Raw genomic sequence first — 20,525 nt, 5'->3', positions numbered from 1 at the left:
AGGCATGCCTAAGGCAACCCTAGCCCAGCTAACCAATTCCTCTTTTATCCCTCCAATTCTTAGTCATTTTACCCTTTAACCCTTCAAAATATCTGACTTTCCCTTATCTCTTGACAAACCAAGCTCCAGCCTTATTCTCTTGAAGTTTCCTACAATAGAAAAATATTTCCCACCCTCAAATATCCAAAACACCCTTGACACCCTTGTAATTTACTCTTCAATGATGAACCAAAACCCAAAGGAAAACTACAGTCCTCTCCTGTCCAAACAGGAATGGGCCAACAACCCAAAAGAGACTCAAGCAATGAAATATAAAGGATTTTCATAGTGAAACCTTAAGATAAGGATTAACAAACAAGATTAAAATTAAAAAAATGCAAATTGTGACTGGCCCTGAACCAAAACATGCTCAAAATGTATGAATAATTAGATAATTTAAACAACAACCAAAAATAAAAACAGCTGCCTAATGATTGCCCTAAACTTAAGAACCTATCCTAATCATGAAGAACGCCTGATTTGATTCGCACAAACTGGATAACAAACCAACACATGGAGCACATAAATAACCCAACAATTTAGATAAACATATGTTTAAAAATTGAAGAAGGAAGTCGGAAAAACAAACAAAGAAAAAATATATAAAGAAACCAAGGAGAAGAGATGAGGTATTGGCTAACATTAGGATACTCCATTAATCCGGGGATTAGGGCTGCCCTAATCCCTTCATTACTTTTTCGGTCAGAAGAATAGGAACATGAAAAAACCGATTAAAGAAAGGTGGAAGAATAGAAAAGAAAATAGAAGGAGGTAGAGGGAAAAATAAGAGAAAATACCTAGTAATTGACTTAAAGAAACTCCAATTGCTCCGATTTAAACCCAAAACTAATGTTAATCGCATGTTCTTTGTCAATAACAAACGACCAATATCAATTTCACGTTAAATCAGCCCTGGAACTTGAAGGCTTGAATCTTAACCTTGCACGCCACAGATCCGGGGTCAGGGGGGATTTGGGGCTTTAGGGTTTTGATTTTAGATCTAAAATCTAAACCATTTGGGAGGGATTTGAATTAAATTGTTTGGATATTGTGAGAAAGGAGGTGACGGGGAATCTAGGGTCTAAATTTGGGGCGGAGATGGTGGGGAACTTTAGGGCGGCGACTAGGGTTTTCAGTCTCTGAGCATAAAGATGAGGAATGAAGGGGAAGTGTAGTGGAGGAGCCTTTAGTTCTGACAATTAAATATCAAAAGGAGCCTTAGTTCCCAACCGTTTGATCAATGGAGATCAACGACTAGGATTCTAAGAGGGAAACGATGTTGTTTTGTTTAATACGGGGTTGGATCGGGTTAGGCAGGGTCAGAGGGAATGAGTTTGGGGGGGGGGGGGAATTGAGCCAAGGATTGTTTGGGTCTTGGCCCAAATTGGGTTTTAAGAACAAATTCCCTTTCCCTTTTCTTTTGTTCTATTATTCTCTTTTTTTTCTTTTTATAATTAATTGAAATCCCAAATTAAATCCTAAGTTGATCTAATCTGTAAAATTAAACTAGTCATCTACTATAAAAATTAATTACTCCTAAATTAAAGAGGAAATTACTAATTTAAAGCTAAAAGGCTAAAAGTGCAAAAGTAAGCCAATTTTTGTGATTCAATTTTAATAAAGCAACTAATTTACTAATTAACCTTCAAAATATAAAAATGACCTTAATGCAATGCATGGTATGTTTTGGCTTTTTCATGATTTTTAACAAAAATAAACATGCACAGAAATGCGAACAATTAGCGCAAATTTCCACAAAATCCTATAATATTATAAAAAAATGAAAAAATTCTTTTCCTTATATTTTATAGGAGTAATTCCTATAGGGCAAAAATCATGTGCTCACAGCTGCCCCTCTTTGCTCAGAAACATGAAGAGTTTTCGTGCAAAGATAAAGTGAGCGGATACGAGCAATTTTTGCCCGTTTGAATACTCCGTGGGAAGCATTTTGAAAAATTTGACCGCACCCTGCTTCTGAGGTTGCCTACATATCCTTGGCTATAAAGGAATCGGGTCAGTGTAGTTCGGGAGGTTTTGGTAGCTGGGACTACCAGGAAGCTGTGATTTCACTATTGTTGCTGCTGCTACTGCTTTTTGAACTCCTTATTATACCAAGACAAAATAAAAAAAGCTAGACTAGACTATGATCTAGGAATTACAGGAATCCTATCTACACATCTTCAAACTTTATCTTGCAATTTCTGCCACTCAGTTGACTTGTGCTCTCCGGTGAGTTTCATTTGTTGCTGACTTGAATTGTATTCTGAACTGAATTCCCTTATTCTCCAGGTAGGCGCCTGATTGCCAATACTCAAACTATATTCCCTTGCTCTCCAGGTGGGCACCTGATTGCCAAAACTTTAACTGCATTCCCTTGCTCTCCATGTGGGTGCCTGATTGCTGAACTTGACTCGTCTTCCTTTGAACATTGCTGCTTTCCCTTTGTTCTCCAGGTGGGCTCTTGATTTCCAACACTTGCACTGCTTTTCATCGAAACTTGACTCATTTTCCCTTTGTTCTCTAGGTGGACTCCTGATTGCTGAACTTAAACCATCTTGCTTTGAACATTGCTGCTTTCCCTTTGATCTCCAGGTGGGCTCCTGATTTCCAACACTTGAATTTTATTCCTTCCCTCTGAAACTTGAATTGTTTTTCCTTTGTTTTCCAGGTGGGCGCCTGACTGCTAAACTCTACCTGCTTTCCTTTGAAACTGCTTTCCATTGAAACTTGAACTGTCTTCCCTTGCTCTCCAGGTGGGCTCCTGATTGCTGAACTTGAACCGTCTCCTTTGAACATTGCTGTTTTCCCTTTGTTCTCCAGGTGGGCTCCTAATTTCCAACATTCAAATTGTATTCCTTCCCTCTGAAACTTGAATTATTTTCCCTTTGTTTTCAAGGTGGGCGCCTGACTGCTGAACTCGACCGGCTTTCCTTTGAAACTGCTTTCCCTTGAAAATTGAACTGTCTTCCCTTGTTCTCCAGGTGGGCGCCTAATTGCCAAAACTTTAACTGCATTCCCTTGCTGTCCAGGTGGGTGCCTGATTGCTGAACTTGACCCATCTTCCTTTGAACATTGTTGCTTTCCCTTTGTTCTCCAGGTAGGCGCATGATTTCCAACACTTGCACTGCTTTTCCTCGAAACTTGACTCGTTTTCCCTTTGTTCTCTATGTGGGCTCCTGATTACCAACATTTGTATTGTCTTCCTTTCCTCTGAAACTTGAATTGCTTTCCTTTGTTTTCTAGGTGGGCGCCTGATTTCCAACACTTGAATTGTTTTCTCTTGAAACTACTTTTCCTTTGAACTGTCTTCCCCTGTTCTTCAGGTGGGTGCCTGATTTCAACAAACAGACAAAACAAAAGAAATTTTCTGCCCCAGTTTGATATTGGGAACATCTATGAGTGTTAACCGATTTCTATTATCAGAACAAATTCTAAACTAAATTCCTTTATCTTGAAAATTTCTAACCAAACCTCTTCTCAAAAGTGACAATTTAAATGCCAAATTGTACTTCCCAAAAGTAGATCTCTCGTCAGACGTTGTCATTTGTGAGGGCCTCAAAACTTACTAAATCCTGTTATCCAGGAGGGTAATGGAACTTACTATTAAGCATGTCTGGCACCTTCTTTCCTCATGGAGGGTTCTTCGAAACAAACGAAATTCTCTGCCCCTGTTTCAATCAAATAAAAAATCTTTTTAGTTTGAAAAATGTCGTGGTTAGTTTGTGGCACTCTTGCTGAAGGTGGGAGCATTGCCGTGCTTTGCTCTGACTGGCTGCTTTGAACTGGCCATGAATTGTTTGACTTCTGACTAAATCTCAACCGCAGGACCCTGAATGACCCGAGTGCTCTACACCCAAGCCATTGTTTTACAATTTTATCCTTCCAATTTGAACCTTTGTATCTTCCACAAAATTCACAAACCATTCGACTGCTTGAACTTTCATTAACACCTTATTTTTCAACTTTTGCATTATGCTAAGTCTGGTATGCTTTGGCTGCACTTTGCTTTGTGCAATTTTGGAAGTTGGTAGTAAGCTTTGTGATCCCTTCTTTTGCTTTGAAAGGCTAACATTGAAAAAGCCTTAGAGGAGTAGACCCAAAGGGATATGGAATGCAATGACTTTGAGAGTTATGAATAGAGAAGAAAAATCAAATGAAAGGACTATTTTAGGAAGAAAATGAAAAGGGACTTATCTGAGTGAGGTTGTTGGCATCAATGATCATGACATGCATTTTTGATTAATCAACCTGGTCTATTCGGTCAATCCTCTTTCATTCTTTACACTTTGTGCCCGGGGTTCCCATAATCTGATTCCTTTGCAAAGTCCACAACCTTATTCGGTTTGCAGTGCGCTGAAGGGTTTCACTAGCAGACCTCTTTCATTTATTCATCTCTCAACTCAACATCGCCTTACGGTGCCCGTGAGGTTTTTCACCAATAAGACTCTCTCGTTTTTAATTTCTCTCAGCTTTCAATCGCCTTACGGTGCCCGAGAGGTTTGCACTAATAAGACTCTTTCATTTTTTTCATTTTTCCTGCTTAGACCGGAGTGTTTCCCCTGTTATAAATCACACCTCTACTTGCTCGACTTGGCATCTCTCGAAGACAGATCGGAAGGTATTTCTTTGGACCGTAATATGTACTTTTGGATAGGGTTAGAAAGAAAGGGTATTACAAAGGCTCAAAACAACTTGAATGGGTTCAAATTACAACTTTTGGAATTAGATTTCTTATAACAACCACAACTTTTTGCCCCAGTTTCTCGGCTTGGGGACTTTTGAGCTTTATTTTGATGGAACCAAACCATGAGGCTGCCTACGTATCCTTAAAAGAATCAGGTCGAACGTAGTTCATGTCATAGGTTGCTTTGTCGTTGTTATTTTTCTCTTTTCTTTTTCTCTCTCTCTTTTCCTTTCCTTTCTCTTCTCTTTTTTTTCTTTTCTCTTTTTTCTTCTCTTTTCTTCTCTTTTTCTTTTTCTTTTCTTTTTTTTACTCTTTTCCATTCTTTTCTTTTTATTTTTAGCTTCTCTTTTTCTCTTTCTCTTCTTTACTTACCTTTTTGCGTTCGTGTTTCTGAATTTTTCTATTGATTCCAAAAGAGGGGTATGGAAGAAAATTAATAAGGCTCAAAGGGAGTATCAAAGGATAAAGTGTTTAGATAGCAGAATAAAAATGCCTTCGTCATTCCAATCTTCAAAATATGCCAAGTACAAACAACAATTAGACAAAGAAAAGAAATCATACATAGTATCTTTTTACCGCGTCAGAATTGATAGCCATGTCTACACATTTTCCTTCTATATCTGTCAAATATAAAGCACCATTGTACAACACTCTTGTTACAATGAACGGCGCCTACCAATTTGGGGCGAACTTGCCTTTTGCTTCAGCTTGATATGGAATGATGCATTTCAATACTTGCTGACCCACTTCAAATTTCCACAGATGCACCTTCTTGTTGTATGCTCTTGCCATTCTCTTTTGATACAGCTGGCCATGACACACTACTGCCAACCTCTTCTCATCAATCAAACTCAATTGCTCTAGATGGGTTTTGATCCACTCATCATAATCAATTCGGCTTCAGCAACAATTCGAAGGGATGTGATTTCAACTTCTGCGGGTATCACTACTTCAGTGCCATACACCAACAAATAAGGAGTTGCACCTACTGAAGTGCGAACGGTCATACGATAACCCAACAAAGCAAATGGAAACTTTTCATGCCATTGACTGGAACCTTGCACCATTTTCTGCAGTATCTTCTTTATGTTCTTGTTGGCTGCCTCGACTGCTCCATTCGCCTTGGGGTAGTATGGGGTAGAATTTCGATATGTAATCTTAAACTGCTGACACACTTCTTTCATCAGATGACTATTTAGATTGGCACCATTATTTGTGATGATCGCCTTTGGGATTCCGAATTGTCAAATGATGTTTGAATGAAAAAAATCGGCCACTGCCTTCTTGGTTACAACTTGAAAGTTTTAGCTTCAACCCACTTACTAAAATAGTCGATGGCCACCGGAATGAACCTGTGTCCATTGGATACTGCTGGCTCAATTGGTCCGATGACATCCATACCCCAAGCAACAAAGGGCCATGGTACAGACATTGTGTGCAATTCAGATGGTGGAGAATGAATCAAATCTCTATGTACTTGACATTGGTGACATTTGCACACAAAACTGATGCAATCTGGCTCCATGGTGAGCCAATAATAACCTTCTCAGATAATTTTCTTTGCCAAAACATACCCACTCATATGCGATTCGTAGACTCCGGTGTGCACTTCGGTTATGATAGCCGTGGCTTGTCTAGCATCTATACATCTTAACAATCCCAGATCTTGAGTTCTTTTGTATAAAACTCCTCCACTAAAGAAAAATTCACTTGCCAAACATTGAATTGTTCTCTTTTGATCCCCCGTAGCTTGTACCGGATATACCCCCGACCTAATGTACTCCCTGATATTGTAGAACCAAGGTTCATTGTTAAGTTCTTCTTCCACCATGTTACAATAAGCATGCTGACCATAGACCTGAATATTCAAAGGATCAACATAAGCCTTATCTGGATGATGTAACATTGACGCTAGAGTAGCCAGAGCGTCAGCAACATCATTGTGGATCCTAGGATATGCCTGAACTCCACTGATCTGAACCGCTGATATAGATCCTGCAGACATTGTCGATACAATATAAGCTTTAAATCTCGTGTCTCCCATTCTCCTTGAATCTGGTGCACCAAAAGGTCCGAGTCTCCCAAGACCAAGACTTCCTGAACTCCCATATCTACAGCTAGCCTCAATCCCAAAATGCATTCCTCGTACTCAGCCATGTTGTTGGTACAATAGAAACGAAGCTGAGCCGTAACAGGTAATAATGTCATGTCTCAGAAATGAGTACAACTCTTATTCAAAAGCCTTTCATGTTAGCAGCCCTATCAAAGAAGAGTTTTCAGCTGGGCTTTTCATCTTTCTCGACCTCATCAACTTGCATTACCTCATCATCAGGAAAGTAAGTCTGCAAAGGTTCATATTCTTCATCCTCTAGGTTCTCGGCCAAGTGATCGGCCAAAGCTTGGGCTTTCATCGCCGTCCGAGTCACATATACGGTGTCAAACTCTGTGAGCAAGATCATCCACTTTGCGAGCCTTCCTATGGGCATGGGCTTCTGAAAGATATACTTTAGGCGATCCAGGCGAGAGATGAGGTAAGTAGTGTAGGATGACAAATAATGCTTCAATTTTTGAGCTACCCAAGTCAGGGCGCAACATTTCCTCTCAAGGGGAGTATACTTAACCTCATAAGATGTGAACTTCTTGCTGAGATAATAGATAGCCTGCTCTTTCCTACCAGTGATGTCATGCTGACCCAATACACATCCAAATGAATTATCCAGGACTGTCAAATAAAGAACCAAAGGTCTCCCTGGTTCCGGCGGGACCAACACAGGTGGATTCGACAAATACCCTTTATCTTATCGAATGCTTCCTGGCACTCATCAGTCCATTTGACCGCAACATCCTTCTTTAGCAGCTTAAAGATGGGCTCACAAGTTGTCGTGAGCTGAGCAATAAACCTGCTGATGTAGTTCAGCCTCCCTAACAGACTCATCACCTCGGTCTTGTTCTTTGGCGGTAGTAATTCCTGGATAGCCTTGATCTTTGACAGGATCCAACTCAATGCCTCGCCGACTGACTATGAATCCCAACAGTTTCCCAGATAGAATACCAAATGCACACTTTACAGGGTTGAGCTTAAGATTGTACCTGCAGAGCCTCTGAAAAAACTTTCTCAAATCCCTGACATGGTCCGACTGCTTCCTGAACTTTATGATCACATCGTCCATGTAAACCTCAATCTCCTTGTGTATCATGTCATAGAATATGGTTTCCATTTCCCTTATGTAAGTTGCCCCAGCATTTTTCAAACCAAAAGGCATGACTCGGTAGTAATATGTTCCCCATGGCGTGATGAATGCCGTCTTTTCCGCATCTTCCTCATCCATTAAAATCGAATGATACCTCGCATAGCAGTCCATGAAAGATCCAATCTCATGCTTGGCATAATTATTGATTAAAATGTGGATGGCAGTGGAAAATTGTCCTTTGGACTGGCTTTGTTGAGGACATGGTAGTCAACACACACTCTGGTCTTACCATCTTTCTTTGGCATAGCACAACGTTGGCTAACCACGTTGGATACCGCGTGACTCGAATAACATTTCCGTCAAACTGCTTTGTGACTTCTTCTTTAATCTTCACACTTATATCAGTTTTGAACTTTCTCAACTTCTGCTTAGCGGGAGGGAAATGCTGGATCAATTGGCAATTTGTGGACCACCAAATCAGTACTTAAGCCTGGCATGTCATTAAACGACCATGCGAAGATATCCTTATATACGAACAATGCTTTAATTATTTCTTCCCTGATTTGCGGTTCAAGATGGACATTTATCTTAGTTTCTCTGACATTATCTGGATCCCCTAGATTGATTAATTCAGTTTCATTAAGATTAGGCGTGAGTTTTTATATAAAATGGCTTAGTTCCTTACTAATCTCTTCAAAGGCCTCGTCCTCATCATATTCTGATTCATCATCACACTCTATTTCTTGAATTAATATTTTATAATTAGATTAACTTTTAAGACTTGGCTGAAGATTCCTCATGCATGTTATGTCATTGAAACCCGCATAAAAAGAACTGTACAAAGAAGAAAAGAAAAACAAAAATAAGAGCTATCAGGAATGATGGAAAAGGGAAATTGCATTTCATTGAAAATAAAGGATAACAGGGTTTGTACATCAACAAGCGAAAAATAAAAATCTAGGTCACAACCCTGGAATGACCCAAATAGAAAGGAAAACAAAATAAACTACCAAGACTCCTTCCGGGTAGGGAGAAGAGTAGCCTTCCAATTGTTAAGCTTTACGTTCGACCCGGCGAACTGCACGTCTGTTTTACTAGAACCTTCTCTGACTTCTACCATGTTCACATCATCACACAACCTCTGGAACCTTTCAATTAACTCTTCATCAATTTCAACCATGGAACTTGGAACTATCGTCACTAGGCGTTTCCTGGCACCGGGCTTGACAAAAGACCTAGAGAGATGCGGGATAGGCTTTGGAAGTACCCATGCCTTGTGTTTCAACCTTTTAGCCCTTTTCACATCTGCCGCTGTAGGTTTGAATCCAAGACCGAACGTACCCAAATTTTCAAGGAGGGACACTGGCTGTATGATACCCTGCAAGGATGCACCCAGACCTTTACCTAGCACAAAGCCATTTTTCAGCATTTCAGAGGCGACCATGACTAATGCAAAGGTTATCTTTGCAGTTGGAACACATTTCCCTTCTAGAACCTTCTCGATCGACATTGTTTCAAAAACATGATAGACTCAAGGCCCTTTGTCATCTTCAGCCTCAATAAACGGGACAGAGGCATCACTGTGAGCACACAAATTATCCTCACCATGCACGACAATCTCCTGCCTATCCCATTCGAACTTGACCATCTGGTGCAAAGTGGATGGGACTGCTTTGGTAGCATGAATCCAAGGTCGAGCTAACAACAAATTATAAGAGATGGCTATGTCCAGCACCTAGAACTCCATGGTGAATTCCATTGGTCCTAGGGTTAATTCAAGCACTATATCACCAACCGAGTCTTTTCCTCCACCGTCGAAACCCCGTACAAATATGTTGTTCTTGTAAATCCTCTCATCATCAACTTTCAACTTGTTCAGAATAAAAAGAAGGAAGATGTTTGTACTAGAACCATTGTCAACTAACACCCCGGTGACCACAGAATCTTCACATTTTACCGTTAGATAAAGAGATTTGTTGTGTTCAGTACCTTCCATAGGCAACTCATCATCAGAGAAAGTGACCCTGTTTACCTCAAATATTTTGTTGGCAATCTTTTCCAGATGGTTCATTGAGATTTTTCAAGGCCCGACGATGCTCGTATGAATGGATCAACAATGATAGCAAGGAAATCTGAGCAAGCGTCTTTCTCAACTGCTGCACGATGGAATAATCTTGTACCTTCATTTCCTCAGGAACTCCTCCGCCTGTTCTTTAGTGACTACTTTGTTTATTAGAACTGGATTATTTCTGGATGTTTTAGCTTTCCTTAACTCTTCCGGGGCAAAGCATCTTCCTGAGAGAGTTAATCCCTAGGCTTCATTGACTTCTTCTTTCACTTCCTTTCCCTTATAGGTCACTACCACCCCTTCATAGTTCTATGGGATAGCCTTGTTTGCCAATCCTGGCACGACCACTTTTGACTTTTCTTGCTTTACTATAACATCATTTGTGGATCATTTCTCAGCTACCACAGATGGTTTACCGTTTGTCATGCTCAACTTGTTCACTAATCCTTCAACCGTTGGTTTTTTAACTGGCTTGACCTCACTAGATCGAATCATCATGACGGTCTGTGAAGGCTTCTTGGGCTCCCCTCCCTTGTGTACTATCTCAATAACATTTGTTCCCTCATGGGTTTGCAATGGGTTCTGGTCGATGTTGGGTGCCTCTTGAGATTGGACTTCAATTTGGTTTGTATCAATGAGCTCCTGGATGGCATTTTTCAAGTGCCAGCACTTCTCTGTATCATGCCCCGAAGTACCTGAACAATATTCACATCTCATTGAATAATCAAGATTCTTTGGAGGAGGGTTTGACAATTTCGACTCAATTGGCCTCAGCATATCCAACTGCCTCAATCTATGCAATAAACTTGTATAAGACTCCCCCAACAGGGTGAAAGTTTTCTTCCGCTGCAACCTCTTGTTTTTGAATGCTGGATTGGGTCGGAAACTTGGGCCGGTAGGGTTTTGGTAGTCTTGTGTGGGTGGGTAAGCATTTTGTGGAGCTAGGTAGGTGTTTTGTGGGGCTGGGGCACGCCATTATACATAGGTAGGAGGTTGGGTATATGTCTGGACGTGGTGGACAGAAATATGAGGGTCTGGTGATGGGAAGTAGTGTTGGGGTGGATTATATGGGGTTTGAGTGTAGGTTCAGTAATGGGGTTAAGGCTGGGTGTACTGGTGTGACGGGGCCCTGGGTCCAAACCATGATCCTGAATCAACTGTTGCCATGTCTTCCTTCTTCTTCTTTCTGATCACTCCTCCAGTACCATTCTGAATGGCTTGGGTAGTTGCTTTGATTGCTGAGTAGCTCATGATTTTGCTTGATTTAAGTCCTTCTTCCACCATGCCACCCATCTTCACTACCTCGTTGAAAGACTTGCCTATAGCTGATATTAGATGGCCAAAATAAGTAGGCTCCAGAGCCTGCAGAAAGTACTCCACCCTTTCACTCTCCTCTATTGGGGGGGTTAACTCTTTCCGCTTATTCTCTTCAGCGAAAACCATATTCTCTGAAACTTTCACTAGGCTTCTTCTCAATCTTAGTCCAAGACAAACAATCTGGAACAATCTTAATGTTGTATAGGAAATGAAGAGTGAATGCTTGGGCCAAATCATCCTATATATACCATCTACTGTGATCCTGACGAGTGTACCACTCCAAAGCTTCACCACTCAGACTCTGGCTAAAGTACGCCATCAACAGCTCATCTTTCCTACCAGCTCCTCTCATTTTAATGTAGAATCCTCTCAAATGGGCCAATGCGTCTCTGTGCCCGTCATATAGATCAAATTTAGGCATCTTGAATCCCACCGGCAACTGAACATCGGGAAATAAACACAAATCCTTGTAGGCTACGCTCACTTGGGCTCCTAATCCCTGCATGTTTCTGAATGACTGTTTCAGTCTTTTAACTTTCCTGAACATCTCCTGTTGTTCTGGGTTTATAGGTGGTTTCTCGGTCCCAACTGGGAGGTCGAAACGAGGAGTGTAGGAGTAATGTTCTGGGGCCTTGAAAGTAGGCTCCTGGGGATAGTATTGGTTATCTTGGGTCTGTAATAAGGGCTCACTAGAGGATCGATGGAATGTAGCGGGTGGGGGTGCCACGAAAATAGGGGTGGCTGGTGGAGGGGGGTATGTGATTGGTTTGGGTGGTGATGCTTGTGGGGTTTGGGAAGTGGTGCCTTGGTAGTGGTGGTAAGTGGGGAAGCCTGGAGATGAATCAACAGTACAAATTCTTGGGATTGAGCCAGCGGTGGGACGAAAGTAGGGTTGGCGGGGTATGATGGTGGTGGATGCCCTTTTACCCATGCCTGATACATCTCTGCCATCTGGTGTTTCAACTTATATAACTCCTCTTTCAGATTAACATCAGACTTTTCCCCCTCCCTTGTCGGACCAATAACATTTGCATCCAGTTCTTGGCCAGCCATGATCAACTTGTCTTTGGACCTGGTATTGTACGGGTGAGTTGCCAGAATGCCAAACAAACTAACCACCTGCCTGAACTTAATGACAACAAGTAAACTCGTTAGCGATTATAGCTTAAGAGAAAGGTAATCGCACGTTGGGGATGCAATGAACCTAAGCAGTTAACCATTTCTATTATGCATTTGAACGACCGCTTGCGTCATCCCGCTTTCACTAATTTCCATTTTGCAATTTCTCTCTTTTCTTTTTTTCTTTTTCATTCCTTCTTTTCTTCACTTGGTTCTTGTTTGTTTTTCTTTTATTCTCTCATTTTTCATCTCTTGTTTTGCCATTATTTCTTTCCACAGTTTTTCTTGTTTTCTCCCCTTTTTTCATTCTTTTCATTTCATGGTTATGATCGAATCCTATGGGGATTGCCTACGTATCATGACGCCGCATGAATCAGACCAAGCGTAGTTTTGGGAACATGTGCGAAATAAATAATAAAAAAATATTTTTTTGGGGTTTTCAAATTTCATAAAATAAAACACAATAAAACATCTTGATTACGACAACTTCCCTTATAGATTTATTCATAAAGACTATTAGACACGATGAGTAGACCGACAACTTCAAAAAAAACTAAAAAGACATACTCGAAATGAACTAACGAACTAACAATACAGACTCGAAAATAAACAACGTCAAGAATACATAAGTGCTCCAACTGCTGCTCCAGTTGGCCTTGTTGCGGGCCTTCGTGCCATGTCTTCCTGGAGGCGAAACAATTCATCCATGATCTGTCGGACAAAAATCATAACTGAAGCAAAGAACATGGATCTGGTCATGTCTTCACACTCGTCGCACTTCATCATAATGTAGTCCGCAATTCTTCTAACCTTTTGCCTAATAATACCCTTTTCCTGTAGCAACCGTCTGATCTACTGAGATCTGGCATCCAAAACTTGTTCAGCTGTGTGATTTTGCTCTTGAAGTTGCTGCAGGTATTTCTCTAGTTGTGCCATCAGGGAATAGCAGTGTTCCCTTTCTGCTTTGAAGTCTCTTGCCTGCTTGGCCATCTCATTCTCAAGGACATTGACCTTTTTCTTTATACTCACCATTCCTTTGTCATAATTCTCCTTCAGTTGCCGAACGAAACTGGCCCGTCCCTCTGCATTCATAGCTAACTTAGCTCGGGCATTTGCTAGCTCCGCTTCAGTCTTTTGCAAATCATCCCCAAAAATACGTACTTTTTGTGTAAGGCTATAGATGAGTTTTTCGTCTTTTTTGCTCCTACCTGGGTTCTCAACTGCTATTCTCATTTTTTGAACTTGGGCTCGAAGAGCTTCATTCTCTTGGGCCAACTTTCTTCTTTCACCTTCGGCTTCTTGTGCTTGGAGATCATTGTTGAATTCCATGTTTATTAGCTTCTCTTTCAAGGCGTGAATTTCGGCTTGATATTTCTTCTCCTTTTCTCCCTAGGCCAACCTTTGTTAGATTATGTTGTCAAAAGCTTAAACATGAGGTCTCTTGGCAGGCCTCTCAGGCCAGGCTCAGGCTCGGGATCAGGCTCTGGCTCGTTGTTTACACAAGACCTCTTCACAAACCATGCAGCGTAATTTGGATCCACTTCCCCCTGGCAATATCTAGTACCTAGGTGTCCTTTTTTAGATACCGGCAGCCATTCCAATCCTGCGGAACTAAAGCCTCGGGCAATGCAACTTCTAGATGTAGCTCAATGACCTGGGTGGTTAGATCTTCATCTTCGGGCACCACCTGATGTCATCCTAACTGCCCTAAGACCCTATGCGATGCATATGGCGGGATACTCCTCACACCCATCAACCTTAGATAACCCTTGTAGCCGTCATGTATATGGCTTCTGTCATCGGGAGCCATCCTATAGTCCACTCGACCTGACTTGCTTTGAGAGCTTTCAAGTGGGAGACCCAGGCTTCAAACCCTTCTGTAACGTTGTCGTCTTTTACTCTTTCCTCATAACTCTCAATGAAGTTATCCGGGCTAGAACCATACCTCATGAATTTGGGATGATGGCGGAGATGCTCTATCAACCACATTTGTAGAAGAATACTGCAACCTTCAAAGAACTGAGCCCCCGCTTTGCAAAATGTCAATGCTCGATAAATATCTGCCAGCACTAACAGGACAAGTGTATGATCTTCCTTGGTAGTGAGGAATTGTGCAATTCTGACCATACGAGTATCCACTGTCCCTTCTGCATTTGGAAAGACCGTGATCCCCAAAAATGCCGCAATAAAAGAAAACTGGCGATGACTTTGCCAAAGGCCCTTATCTTGGTTGTTGCTCAAACCTTCATGTGTTTCGAACCCAGCTGAATGCCTGAACCTGAGGTACAAGAAGTAGAAATAACAACACCCTTTGCTTATATGGGCCTTCTTCATATGTTTACTGATATTAAGGAGGTCAAAGAACTTGTGCACCGAAGGAGCTCTCGGAAATATAAGTTGATGCCTCCTCAAATCCCGGACAAACTCAATGTACCCGGCCATTTTCTCCAAAATAGGGGTGATCTCAAAATCTGAGAAACGAAACACATTGTGGGTAGGGTCCCAAAAAATTACCAAAGCCTTGATTAAATCTTCCCATGGTTTGATTTCCAAAATGTTTATAAGGGCACCCAACTGTTTTTTCACCCACTTCTGACCATCTTCATCAAGATCATTCCACCAAATACGCAACTGCAACTGAGCATGTCTTCTGACGGGTTTTGGGCGGTGTTCATTTGTGACGGGTCCTAGACAGTATTCATTTTTACCTGTGGAGGGTTAAGGTTAGGGTTGACTCTGGTGGACCTTTGTTGTAAAACAATTTTTTTAATTTCTACAAAAATCCATGGAACATGATTCCTTCCCCCATATGCTAATTTTAGCAAAAATGACTGTTTTGCAAACGTGGCCCCTTCCCAATTCTAAATGAATTTTGAGGCCGGGGAGAACTACTTTATGGAAAAATGACACTTTACTGACAGACTCGTCCGTTCTTTTATGAAAATAGCCCTTCGACAACTGAAGATACTCTAAGGCTATCTCGGCAAGAACGACTTACGCCATTACCAAAGTTGGATCCGCTTATTTTGACAGAAACTCCAAACTACATTTATTTGACCGTTGACTTTATTTTTCTTCTTTTTTTTTTCAAAAATAAGGCCGAACCTTATGTAGGTTGCCTACGTATCCCACATTCGGTGAGAATTAGACCTGCATAGTTCGATCAGTTTTGACACATTTGAAAAGGACACAGTATTTGACTCTTTTAAAATGACTTTTTTTTCCTCTTTTTTTTGAAATATTTTGGCAGAGTTTCAGGACATTTCCAAATACCTGGGATTTCAGAACCGGGTTTTATTTTCTTCCCTACATCACTCTTGGTTTTTTTTTGCTTTATTTTTCTAGTAGGTCAGCATGCAAGCTGAAACAAATAAATGTTCACATAGCACATAGGATGTATCAGGATGGTCTGTTACTTTGGGTCAACCTGTCCTAGACGGACCCAACCCCTGTGTTGAGTCCCCTAAGTCAAATGCACATGATGCAAACAAACGTTCCTACTAGGGATCTGGCATGAGGCTGTGTTTTTCTAGGTTTAAATCCTGGGATTTTGTTCTAGACTTTGGTTACCGGAGCGGACAACTGGGGCCGAAGAGGGGGCAACATACCGGGAGAACTAAAGTCTACCCGTCCTTGTTGCTGACCTAGCCTCATTCTATTTGGTATAATTTCTATAGAAAAATCAGGCCACGCGAACATGTGCACCATTTTCAGAAGACTCGGAGGGGTGGCGTAAGAAGACAGTTATACGATTCAAACAATATTAAAGCGGTAAACAGATAGAATTTAGCACAAAAGGTTCACAAAATACAGTAATGTTAGCAATAAATGAATCCAAGTAAAAATCATATTAACAAGCTCGAATTCTGAACCCTGAACTAGAGATTCTGGGTTTTTGTCCCCAGCGGAGTTGCCAGAGCTGTCACACCTCATTTTTGCTACACCAGAATGGAGTGTAAGGGAGTTTTTTCCAATTTAAGTGTCAATCAAAATGGGATAATTTATGGTGTCCCAAGTCACCGGTTTAAAATCCAGAATCAAGGAAACTGACTCTATTTACGGTATGTGAACATAGAAATCCGGATAAGGAATTCTATTAATCCTGGAGAAGGTGTTAGGCATTCCCGAGTTCCATGGTTCTAGCACGGTCGCTTTGATCATACTTGGCTTATTAAAAATGTTTAACTACTAATTTTAGAACCTATATGCATTTGCCTTTTTTAACTAAGAAATTATCTTAAAACAGGGCACGCGCACGTGTACCGTTTGTTTGGCGCATCAAAAATCATGTCACGCGAACATGTCCACAATTAATAACGCTTTATTATTTAAAAAGAATTTGTCCAAAGTTGCACGAACGCATACTCTGATTTTATTTTTAGAATCGTAATTATGTCACGCGAACGTGTCCACAGTCACAATGATACATTAAATGGGCCTAAAGCAACCACGAGTATTTGTCATTTTTATATGAGAAATTTCATAAATAGATATCTTTTAGTGATAATTAGCTCTCTATAGATACCATTTGCTATATTACAGCATGTAGATACGTTTTTAGATGTTTTAAGATGTATTTGATGTATTTAGGTTACTGTATTCTTGAATACATTAGAAAAAAGTGGCGTGAATCATGGAAAACCTGTTAATAAGATGTTGTATTCAACTGTATTCAAGAGTTGAATCATTAAATACAGTAACGTATATTTCTTAAAAAAGGGACCTTTCAACTGATTAAAAATGGAAAGAAAATCAATCTAGCAAATAGTCTCCTAATATAACTCAACTAACACAATTATAGCACCATAATCTGTATTTCCCCCTCCATCAATGATTTTCCGTCCGAAAGTATCCAAAAATAGAGGATTCTGTCGATTTTCAAATCTCCCTTCTTTCTTTTCATGTTCTTTTGTTACAGTTCGTAGAAATCAATTTCAAACCAAGAAAATTTGAGATTGATACAATTGTATACAGAAATACATTCAAATTCGAGTTTGCATATGGCATACGTTCAAGAAGCTCTTCAGACATACACAACGCTTGGAAAAAATATCAGGAGATGCTTACCTTGAATGAGGCAATGTCTACACGAATGATACAAGGTATTCTGTCCTATGCTATGTATTATGTTTCTTTTTTCAAACTCCCAGAAATCTATCCATTTATGTCCGTGTGTGCTTGTTAGGTTGCACACACGGAGGCTTTACATATGGTGATTTTGCGACATCAATCATTAGTTCTTCGCCCACGTCTATATTGCCAATTAGAGGTACTTTCGGAACAACATCCCATAGATTATGGATTCTCAAAGTAGGGAGACTTTTAAGTTTGTCAAATGCTGCCTTAAAATTGAGATCTCCAACTTTAGGACTTGCGAATGCAAAAGCTGTCACTGGAAATTCCTTGCCTTCGCTTGTTTTGTTGATTTCATTGAAAGCTATGCCAACTGCAATTTGGGGTTGCAAGTGATGCACCTAAGCTATGGCCAGTTACAGTAATACTAACCTTTTCTTTCTTATATTCCTCAACCAATCTTTTCACTTCTTCAATTACCTAAAAGGAAGAAAACAATGATAAGATATTAGACTCTTTAGCTTCATCAAGGCATGTATAATACTTTTCTCTTTTTATTTTCAAAGTTGATCCTTTTGATAAAAATTAAAGATTTGTGCATGTATATGATTTTTTGGTCTTCTTCTATGTTTTTTACTGAAGTAGGGGAATTCAAAAATATATAGATTTGTGTGTTGTATAATTGATGTCGGAACAGTGGAGTAATTACATCAAATACAAAAAAGGGTTGTTGGAGTAATTACATCAAATACAAGAGTAATTTTTGCAAAAAGCATGACTACTACTCACTGTCAGGTATTTTTGAAAGGATTTTTTAGGGTAAATTGGGGCTGACAATGGAGGTTCGAAATCTGCTATCGATGAGACGACATTAGGGTTATTCTTTAACAAAGACGATGGAGTTTGGGGCTGAGCAACTTGAAGAGTCTGCTACCTTTTTAATTGTATTTCAATGTATCTCGTTGTATTCTATGTATTTCATTGTATTCATTGTCTTTTTTTCATTGTATTTCAATATATCTCACCTGTATTTTATTATATTCATTGTCTCGCTATATTCCATGAATGTCTTCATTTTTTTTTTTAATTAATATAATTTATGTATTCAGATGTATTTATGTATTCGGATTTATAATTGAGTTTGTTGAGTTATATTAGGAGTCTATTATGTTAATTGATTCATTTTCGTTTTAAAAACAGTGTAATCCCCTATTTCATGCCGTGAATACAGTCGAATACAATAATCTGTCCAGTTGTAATCCCATTTTTCACTCCATGAATACAGTCGAATACACTCGAATACAACAACTGATCAGCTGGACTTCCCTGATTCACGCCTATTTTTGCTAATGTATTCATGAATACAATATCCATGGTACAAGGTATTTAACTATATATATTTCAAGGTAGCAATGGAAGTTGTATCCTATATTCAGTCAAGAATACTCTAATATTCTGCCAGCATTCACGTAGTATGTATTCTAATATATTCAATGTATTTACAAGTATATACATGTATGTCATTGAATTCTGAATGTACAAATATAGTTGTATCTACTATAGTTGTATTTTAATACAAAATATATTATGATTCTTAAAACTAAATAAAATTATAATACTATATATGAAAATCATATTTAATACGTCTATTCTTATATATATGTATGATTTGTTTTTTTAAATGTAGGTGGTGCCATCGACTGAATATTTGCATACGGTGAATGATGAAGGAAGGCATTACACAGTAAGCCTTTTAGAGAAAAAATGCAGTTGTGGGCGGTTCCAAATCGACGAATTACCGTGCCCAAATACTTGGGCTGTCCTGAAGAGCAAGTTTCAAATGCCAGAAGATTATTGCTCTGATTATTACAAACCAAAGTCTGTTGTAATGACATATGAGGTTCTCGTGTATCTTTTGACGGACCGGAAAGAATGGAATATACCAGCACATGTAGAAAATGAAGTTGTATTACCACCCAAATGGAAAAGACCTCCTGCAGGACCAAAGAAGAAGCATAATAAGCCCTTCATTGAATTGCTGCAAAAGAAAAATCAACATTCGTGTAGTATATGTGGACTGGTATGACATAATAAGCGTATTTGTAGAAATTCTCCACGTTGAAATTAGTTCACAATCTGACTTGTATTAATGAAAAATAATTTGTTATAGATTCCGGTGTCATTTCGAATATATTTTGGATATACTTAGCTGGTGTATTAAATCTGAATACGTAACTAATACGACCATTGTATCTTCATTATATATGAATATAGATGAATACAATCATTGAATACATTGAACTGATGATTCTTTTTGGAATACATATAGTACATCAGAGAGTTAATATGATTTATGAATGTTAAATACATGTATTCAAATACACTTGAATACAAATTATGACAATCTGTTATTACAATCAGTTATATACAAAAGCAGTATTCAAAATACAGCTGAATACATATCAATACAACATATCATATAAATATGAAGGTCTAAAAACACCTGCTGAAAATATGTGAACATAACCTGGTGAATACATATAAATACAACTTAATGAATATAAATAAATATATCATGTTGAATACTGACTGATACAATAAGTTGAATACATATCAATACAACATGTTGCATATATACTAATCGGTGATGTGCCTAAGAATCTTTGAAGGTGCTTTGCTCTCGCTTACGGCATAAGCGTCTATCTTCCGCATAGCATAGTCCCAAAGGAGTGCACCATATCTTTGGCGGAGTAAATTGGCATCAAATTTTACTTTTGGAACCAGCCCAACTGTGCTAAGAAACTCTGCGTATGGCGCGACATGCACCCCACAATCCCTGAAAGTAGAACTTAATAGTTTATATTGTTCAGGAGTAAGCTTTTCTTTGAGATCGGATACTATGTTTGTGTTTGTATATGAACAAATATGCGATGATAATCTTGGCGGGTGTTTCACAAACAGTTTAATTTCCTGCATACAAACAAGAATTGTAAAAAGGTTTCATATTCATCATCAAAATATATACTAATTAAGT

At 39.4% G+C, this 20,525-nt stretch overlaps 1 protein-coding gene across 1 annotated transcript; it reads left to right on the top strand.

Moving 5' to 3' along the window:
• The first annotated feature begins 18,387 nt into the window (after window positions 1-18,387).
• On the top strand, window positions 18,388-19,577 carry LOC142162040 (uncharacterized). Its single transcript, XM_075218340.1, has 2 exons — window positions 18,388-18,435; window positions 19,179-19,577. Exons 1-2 carry the CDS (start codon window positions 18,388-18,390, stop codon window positions 19,575-19,577), a joined length of 447 nt encoding a protein of 148 aa, XP_075074441.1.
• Window positions 19,578-20,525: the final 948 nt, after the last annotated feature.

Source organism: Nicotiana tabacum, chromosome 7, assembly GCF_000715075.1.
Source record: "Nicotiana tabacum cultivar K326 chromosome 7, ASM71507v2, whole genome shotgun sequence".
Classification (NCBI taxonomy): domain Eukaryota; kingdom Viridiplantae; phylum Streptophyta; class Magnoliopsida; order Solanales; family Solanaceae; genus Nicotiana; species Nicotiana tabacum.
Note: the sequence above shows the minus strand (reverse complement) of the source record. Positions and strands in the feature narration are given on the sequence as shown.

What these genes read in the sequence shown, in the direction of transcription:
- LOC142162040 (XM_075218340.1), top strand. Translation starts at nt 18,388, where the DNA reads ATGGAGTTTGGGGCTGAGCAACTTGAAGAGTCTGCTACCTTTTTAATT. An exon ending in AGTCTGCTACCTTTTTAATT is followed by an intron (nt 18,436 to 19,178) that starts GTATTTCAATGT and finishes TTTTAAATGTAG; the next exon opens with GTGGTGCCATCGACTGAATA.